This window comes from Salvelinus fontinalis, chromosome 2 (assembly GCF_029448725.1).
Source record: "Salvelinus fontinalis isolate EN_2023a chromosome 2, ASM2944872v1, whole genome shotgun sequence".
Taxonomy (NCBI): domain Eukaryota; kingdom Metazoa; phylum Chordata; class Actinopteri; order Salmoniformes; family Salmonidae; genus Salvelinus; species Salvelinus fontinalis.
The window spans coordinates 80,059,699-80,068,877 of NC_074666.1; the positions used below are offsets into that span (position 1 = coordinate 80,059,699).

A 9,179-nucleotide genomic window follows, 5' to 3' on the forward strand; every position below is an offset into this window, starting at 1 on the left:
CATTATATCTACAGTAGCTTTGATGGGACTGATGATGTCAACATCATACATTCAAAATCTTAGCTAGCAGTCATCATCATGAATCAAGTTGGCAATCTACTGGCAAATCCTATTTAATCCTTGTCATATGAAGAGAAATAATGAAGAGAAATAATAGATAAAAAGTATAGGTGCTCATCGGCCATTGGACATAAACATTAAACAGCAAGTTAGAAATCGCAAATTCAACAATGAGTAGTTTGGAAGAAATCAGTGGCTAACTGCAAGCATTGCAAAGCAATCATTAGCCTGCTATTCAGTGGAGTGGCTGTGTGATCCCAAGTCTAAGATTAAGGGTCTCTTTTCCTAGTTGAAAATTCAAAAATATTCAACATTGGCCATGCTGTCAATGAAGCATGATTTGTGCCGCGCTCAAAACAACTGTTAACTCGGAACTGCAAAATCTGACGTTAGAGAGTTCAAGACTACTGGGAACTCGGCTACGACTGGGAAAATACGTTTTGAACATTCATCCAACTCGGAATACTACATTTGGAACTCATGACTCTTTCTAGAGCTACGACCTGAAGATCACTGACGTCATCACGATTCAACCATTTTTTTCTCTCGAGTTCACGGTTGTCTTGAAAGCACCATAAATCCAGAGAATTTTTTTTATTTCACAATTATTTAACCAGGTAGGCTAGTTGAGAACAAGTTCTCATTTACAACTGCGACCTGGCCAAGATAAAGCAAAGCAGTGTGACACAAACAACAACACAGAGTTACACATGGAATAAACAAACATACAGTCAATAACACAATAGAGAAAAAGTCTATATATAGTGTGTGCAAATGAGGTAAGATAAGGGAGGTAGGCAATAGTAGTCCGTAGTGGCGAAATAATTACAATTTAGCAATTAAACACTGGAGTGATAGATGTGCAGAAGATGAATGTGCAAGTAGAGATACTGGGGTGCAAAGGAGCAATAAATAAATAAATAACAGTTTGGGGATAAGGTAGTTTGATGGGCTATTTACAGATGGGCTATGTACAGGTGCAGTGATCTGTGAGCTGCTCTGACAGCTGGTGGTTAAAGTTAGTGAGGGAGATATGGGTCTCCAGCTTCAGTGATTTTTGCTGTTCTGACTTGGCGGTGCACTTGAAGCCTATAACCTTTTTCGGAGAAATGCAAACATTGAATATTGAAATATTTATCCTACGTTTCTGACTTGGTGTACAGGGAGAACACTGTAGGAATGGCCCATGTTCTGAATTCTGTCGCTGTACATTTCAAAAGTGCTTAACAAATAGTTATATTGACTATGTCTGTCCTAGCATGCTCATTAATGTCTTAATCGAAAGTACAGATTGCCTCTTATCTGCTTCTTATCCCCTTATGTCATATGTGTACATCTCAATTGTCAGTTGAAACCACATTTGTTTAAGCAAGTCAGCCATATCAACTATGTTCTTTTAAAAGGCAGTAAAATAAGCTGAATTAACTGATTCGCTGCCGGACAACACTCCTTTGACAGCCAGGTGTAGAGGTGGTAAGGATTCACTCCACTTTTTATACATCCTGTAAACTGGGTATGTGACAAATTCAATTTAATTCGATTTTATTTGCTTTGATTTCATCTCCAAATGTATTCAACTTATATTTTAAAGCACACAGTTGAGAATGGCATTCAAGTGATTCATTCAGTAAATTAAGAATTCTAAGCATCCATATCTTGTCTTGTCTAGCACTAACTGCTACAGTGTATGTCCCCATACATGAATTTGAAGCATCCATCCTCTCTAAAAAACGTTGTCCTCACAACAGCACCTAAGGGGGAAGAATGTCCCCTGCTGGCCTGTTGACATCACTTCAAGCAGATCAGAAAATGTCAACCGGGTTTTATATGGGGTTGTCTCAATCAGATTACACTCTTACTTAAATATGACAGGCGAATTTCTTAGGAGATAGTGAGTATTGTAGATTATAATGCAGTTTTAGACTGTTTTTAATTTTTGGGGCCTATAGCCAATAAAATATCCAGTAGGTATGAATCGTATTTATAGTAAGGTTTAGTTTATTGTCATGGTGTACATGCTTGGCAGCTAAGCGCTGAATTGCATTGTACAGTTCATTTAAATAAATAACCAAATAATTACATAAACAAATCAATCATGTGAAATCATGTGATATATTCATAAAAATATATAAAGGTTATGTTCAACACCATATGAGAAGATGGCTACAAATAGAATGCAGGACAATTGAGCTAACCATCTTAAAAGGTGACGTGTAACGTTCTACCTACTGGGATAGATTACGAAATGCAGGGGTATGTAAAACCTGCTGTTATCGAAAGTGAAAGCGATTTATGGTTTGTATTCACCGATGGCATCATCCCCCGCGACAAAGGTTGCTATTATTTATTTCTTAGCATTTTTTGCCACCCTTTTCCTAAACTGAACCTACTTCTCCCAACTTGCTTCGTTACTAATTGTTTTGTATCTAGCTGTAAATAAAAAATAAGGTCCACAAGAAATCGTTTGAACTACCTTTTTATATTTCAATGTCAATTTGTTTTACAACAAATAATGAAATGCCATGTAGGCTACATGTAGTACATTAAGATAACTGCAGTGGAGCAGCTGTGTGGAGTCCAACTATTATCATCATGTTCTTCTTTCTGTAACAGTGTAGCTGTGCAATTAGTTACACGTTCCATCCCCTGAGAGAGGGGATATAAACAGTATGCATTTAAATGCTTATACTGTAGGCTATCATGTGTACTTAATAAAGGTAAAAATGAACTACAAATAATGCATAGGCTACTGTATTTAAAATGCATTGCGTAAAGAGCACTGTGTACCTGCCATTATATTATTCTCTGTTTTGATGACGTATTGGTACAAATAAGTATTTGCATAGCCCATGCTTTGACCAACATTCTTGCGCACACCTGCAAACAGAAGACAAGAACGAAACATTTCGTCAGCAGCTATTCAAGGTGAAGAGATGGAATTTTCAATGCTCTTTCAGTTTCCCTGTTTGGAATTTCCTTTTTTTATAGCCTTAGGAAATGACATATGACCTCATCCATGATATTTCAATGAGAGAGACTATATAGTTAGGGCACGTAGCCCAACGTTAAGAAGTAGTGTTCAGGGATTTATCAACTTGACAGGACACATGGCAACTCTTAACATGTCCTTTGTGATACATCTTCTGTGTATAATTGTTTTTTACCCGGTTGTGTATGCTAAATGCAGTGACCAAAAAGTGCAAATATATTATCTTTCTCAAACGCGCCAGACCCTCAATGATCTTGCCGAGGTAGGATCATTTCTTTATCCTGTTACAAATTGACTATATAGACACAGACATATTTAGAAATATTGCTCTGAATACAGGCTGTAGCTTAAATACTGTGAGATCACAAGTTATTTATTCTAGTTTAAAAATAGATTATTGGAGCTTGATTCATTCATATATTCAGTTGTTTTATTGAGATATGATGTATTTTGTGTGTGGTATAGGAGAGGTTACCAAGAGGCTGTATCCCAGAGGCGGAAAGGTTAAGGGTCCAACGTCCAACGCTTTCAATAGAGGTGATGCTCAGGAGATCATGAGTGGCTACAATTTCTGTGTTAGTCAAGTTCAATTGCATGGTTACACGGGGTGTTATTGTGATTACAGGAGGGGGAAAAGTTTTGGACACTGAGACTTGCGTTTCAACTAGCCAGCGAGCTCTTCCAACAAAACCTAACTCTTGTGAAATGGAATTCCATCAAACTCAAGGACCTCCAAGACCTTCTTGATCGACAAAATAGGACCTATTCGAAATGTGTACGTTCTTGGTTATGTTTATTTTTTGTTTACTGTAGCTTTTTACACAATTATTATTATTATTATTATTATTATTTTTCATGTAATCGCATGGATATTTATACTAATGTTGTTTACTATTTCAGGTGAGAGACATGAGTGTGCATCTAAACCTTCCAATTAAGAACTACTTCAAAGAGCTGGATGACTTTCTTTTACATGAGGTAAAACATATCATAGGTTGCATTTTTTTTGTCAGCTGTGTTTCAAATCTAAACTATTGAGAGGGGTGGAGTGGGCTTAGCCTATACCTATGGTGTATTATGTATTATTTTCACCTAAAATATGTTTTTTTCACTTTTTTCTTTCAGCGTTTCAGCGCGTGCTCATGGGAGGTCGTGAGAGCTGAAATGGGGAGCATCATTTCACAAGTAATCAAAAATGCCAAGAAACACGTGTGAGAGTAGCATTACTTTTAGATCAATTCTGCAATAAAATTTAATTTCGTTTAATATATTAAGTATGCCATTGTAACCTTTATATATTTATATTATTTATCCGTGTTACAAATAATTACCATGTACGCTATAATATTTAAATAAAAAGACAAACACTCTTTATATTGGGTTAAATTGTGCTAGCAATTTTGTAAAATTGTGTGGTGTGATGCAACCAACGACTTTTTCCTGTAAATGTTTTCCTAAATAATGTAAAAATATGTAAAAATAAAAATATTCCTCCTGACAATTACATATCATCTTCAATGAAAAACAATAAACTTCTTTACAATACTCTGAATTGCTGAATTCCAGCCATACTTCCCGCCCTTTAAGACATCATCATACTACTGTAAAATATTGTTGATTCGTATAGTTATTCATAATACTTTGACAGATGATCTATTTGATATACCTATTTTACGCACGCATACCTACAGTCTAGGCCCAGATTCAAAACCAACCGCAATATAGACTCCCATTTAAGCAGTGTTGTCAAGGTCTATACTGCCTGTTTCTAAAACGAAATAAAGTAATGTTGAGTGTGTAATTCATACAACCCATACAAGGTTGATCTGTATCTTTAAAGAGGCAGTTGAGGTCCACAAACCACAATTACCATCCATATCCGTTAAATTGTTTAGAAATTACGTCACTTTCATACATAGACCCCCCATTTTAGGGAAATAAAAGTATTAGGATATATTCACATATGGTTATTACATAGTACAACTTGTTTGGTCCCATATTCATAGCACGTAATGACTACATCAAGCTTGTGACTCTACAACTGTGTTGGATGCATTTGCTGTTTGTTTTGGTTGTGTTTCAGATTATTTTGTGCCAAATAGATATGAATAGTAAATAATGTATTTAATGTGTGTCATTCTGGAGTCACATTTTTTTTTAAATTTAAGGCAGCAGAATGTGAAAACTTTGCATAGCTGTGTACTGTAAGAGCGAACACCAGTGTCATCGGACCCTCCTTTACGCGTTTCCCCCCTATGGTCGTGATTCAGACCACACTGAAGATAGTGCTTCCGGAGGACTGGTCATTGATCATTGTCGCTCCCCATTGGCCCAAACTACCATTCTTATTTACAATAAAAGTGGTTCGCGTAGGTCATTTGCCGCAGCCAGACATTTGGAATCTGTGGGCTTGGCCCTTGAAAGGTATAAACTGACAACACAATCATGTGAGGCTTCAACCCAATCACACATTCAATTCGTGCATATATGTACGTAAAGCATTTCAGCAAATTTTGTGCATTTGCTGAAACTGATGGCAAGGGTTTATTGTTACAGTACAGTCCTTAAAATGGCACGCTCCACGAGAGGATATATTTACGTGGCGGGCTTTGAGCTTTGGTGCAAAAATAAAGGAATTGTTCCTCTGGTGGACATTTTAATGTTGATACGGGGGTTTTTCAAGCAGGGGCTGTTCATTCTCCACCCAGAAGATGTATATGGCAACTATTTCAGCGTGTCATATGGGAATTGATGGTGCCACTCCAGGAGCTCATCCCCTGGCGGTATGGTTTTTAAAAGGTGTGCGCCGTCTCAGACCTGTCATCGAAATTGTTAGAAGTTTGTAAAAACTATTCTAATAACATTTACAGCTGTACAATGGATGAAGATACTCCAAACTATTAGACCCCCCCCCATCAGATATTGACTGAATTATAGCACACAAAAACAAATGTTTTTTCTAATGTACTTGATTCTTGCACTCATATATACATTTTCTTAGTATATCAGGTATTTTTAAATGCTTTGTATTAAAATAAAGACAATTGTTTTTGCTTAATTTGCAAATATACACTAGCTGAATACTTGTAAATGTGATCAGTTCATTTTCTTTACACATTTCAAAACATTTCTAAAAACCTGTTTTTGCTTTGTCATAATGGGGTATTGTGTGTAGATTGATGAGGGGAAAAACAACAACAATTGAATCCATTTTAGAATAAGGTTGTAATGTAACAAAATGTGGAAAAAGTCAAGGGGTCTGAATACTTTCCGAATGCAATGTAACTTGTGATCTCACAGTATATATGCTACAGCCTGTATTCAGAGCCATATTTCTAATATGTCTCTGCCGACATTGTCAATTTTGAACAGGTTAAAGAAATTGGCCTACCATGGCAAGCTCATTGAGGGTCTGGTGAGTTCGAGAAAGATAATATATTTGCTCTTTTCAGTCACTGTATTTAGCATACACAACCGGGTAAAGAACAATTATACACATAAGATGTACCACAAAGTACACGTTAAGAGTTGTCAGTCAGTTGATAAATCCCTGAACACTTCGTGCCCTACCTTTATAGTCTCCCTCATTGAAATGCCATGGCTGAGGTGATATGTAATGACATTTCAAGCAGGGAAACTGAAGCATTGCAAATTCCATTCCTTCACCTTGCAAAGCTGCTGACGAAATGTTGTGTTCTTGTCTACTGTGTGCAGGTGTGCGCAAGAATGTTGCTCAAAGGATAGGCTATGCAAATACTTATTTGAACCAACACATCATCAAACCAGAGAATAAAATAATGACAGGTACACAGTGCTCTTCAAGAAATGTATTTTTAATACAGTAGCCTATCTATTTTTTTGTAGTTCAATTTGACCTTTATTAAGTAGGCATGATAGCCACCAGTATAAACATTTAAATGTATACTGTTTATATCCCCTCTCTCAGGGGATGGAACGTGTAACTAATTGCACAGCTACTCTGTTACAGAAAGAAGAACATGATGATAATAGTTGGACTCCACACAGCTGCTCCACTGCAGTTATCTTAATGTACTACATGTAGCATCCATGGCATTTCATAATTTGTTGGTAAACAAATTGACATTGGAATATAAAAAGGTAATTCAAACGATTTCTTGTGGACCTGATTTCTTATTAACAGCTAGATATAATGTTATTATTAACATATTAACAATATTATTAACAATATCTCTCTCATCGTCACTCAATGCATAGGTTTACCTCCACTGTATTCACATCCTACCATACCTTTGTCTGTACATTATGCCTTGAATCTATTCTAGCGTACCCAGAAACCTGCTCCTTTTACTCTCTGTTCCGAACGTACTAGACGACCAGTTCTTATAGCCTTTAGCCATACCCTTATCCTACTTCTCCTCTGTTCCTCTGGTGATGTAGAGGTTAATCCAGGCCCTGCAGTGCCTAGCTCCACTCCCATTCCCCAGGCTCTCTCATTTGTTGACTTCTGTAGCCGTAAAAGCCTTGGTTTCATGCATTTTAACATTAGAAGCCTACTCCCTAAGTTTGCTTTACTCACTGCTTTAGCACACTCTGCCAACCCGGATGTCCTAGCCGTGTCTGAATCCTGGCTTAGGAAGACCACCAAAAACCCTGATATTTCCATCCTTAACTATAACATTTCCCGACAAGATAGAACTGCCAAAGGGGGCAGAGTTGCAATCTACTGCAGAGATAGCCTGCAGAGTTCTGTCTTACTGTCCAGGTCTGTGCCCAAACAATTTGAGCTTCTGCTATTAAAAATCCACCTTTCCAGAAACAAGTCTCTCACCGTTGCCGCTTGCTATAGACCACATTCTGCCCCCAGCTGTGGCCTGGACACCATATGTGAATTGATTTCCCGCCATCTATCTTCAGAGCTCGTGCTGTTAGGTGACCTAAACTGGGACATGCTTAATAACACCCCGACCATCCTACAATCTAAGCTTGATTGCCTCAACCTTACACAAGTTATCAATGAACCTACCAGGTACAACCCCAAATCAGTGAACACGGGCACCCTCATAGATATCATCCTAACCAACCTGCTCTCCAAATACACCTCTGCTGTCTTCAATCAGGATCTCAGCGATCACCGCCTCATTGCCTGCATCCGTAATGGGTCTGTGGTAAAACGACCACCCCTCATCACTGTAAAACACTTCAGTGAGCCGGCCTTTCTAATCGCCCTGGCTCGGGGATCCTGGAAGGATATTGACCTCATTCCGTCAGTAGAGGATGCCTGGTTATTCTTTAAAAGTGCTTTCCTCACCATCTTAAATAAGCATGCCCCATTCAAAAAATGTAGAACCAGGAACAGATATAGCCCTTGGTTCACTCCAGACCTGACTGCCCTTGACCAGAACAAAAATAACCTGTGGAGTTCTGCATTAGCATCGAATAGCCCCGTGACATGCAACTTTTCCCGGAAGTTAGGAACCAATATACACAGGCAATTAGGAAAGCAAAGGCTAGCTTTTTCAAACAGAAATTTGCATCATGCAGCACAAACTCCAAAAAGTTCTTGGACACCATAAAGTCCATGGAGAAAAAGAGCACCTCCTCCCAGCTGCCCACTGCACTGAGGCTAGGAAACACTGTCACCACTGATAAATCCACGATAATTGAGAATAACAATAAGCATTTTTCTACAGCTGGCCATGCTTAACACCTGGCTACCCCTACCCAGGGCAACAGCCCTACACCCCCCACATCAACTTGCCCAAGCATCCCCATTTCTCCTTCACCCAAATCCAGATAGCTGATGTTCTGAAAGAGCTGCAAAATCTGGACCCCTACAAATCAGCTGGGCTAGACAATCTGGACCCTCTCTTTCTAAAACTATCTGCAGAAATTGTTGCAACCCCTATTATTAGCCTGTTCAACCTCTCTTTCGTATCGTCTGAGATCCCCAAAGATTGGAAAGCTGCCGCAGTCATCCCCCTCTTCAAAGGGGGAGACACTCTAGACCCAAACTGCTACAGACCTATATCTATCCTACCCTGCCTTTCTAAGGTCTTCGAAAGCCAAGTTAACAAACAGATCACCGACCATGTCGAATCCCACCGTACCTTCTCCGCTATGAAATCTGGTTTCCGAGCTGGTCATGGTT

General features: G+C 38.5%; 1 protein-coding gene across 1 annotated transcript; it reads left to right on the forward strand.

Annotated features, from left to right (window-relative positions):
* Positions 1–3,167: 3,167 nt before the first annotated feature.
* Positions 3,168–4,264, forward strand: LOC129828255 (interferon alpha-G-like). Its single transcript, XM_055889468.1, has 5 exons — positions 3,168–3,311; positions 3,515–3,586; positions 3,675–3,824; positions 3,950–4,027; positions 4,175–4,264. Exons 1-5 carry the CDS (start codon positions 3,168–3,170, stop codon positions 4,262–4,264), a joined length of 534 nt encoding a protein of 177 aa, XP_055745443.1.
* The last annotated feature ends 4,915 nt before the right edge of the window (positions 4,265–9,179 follow it).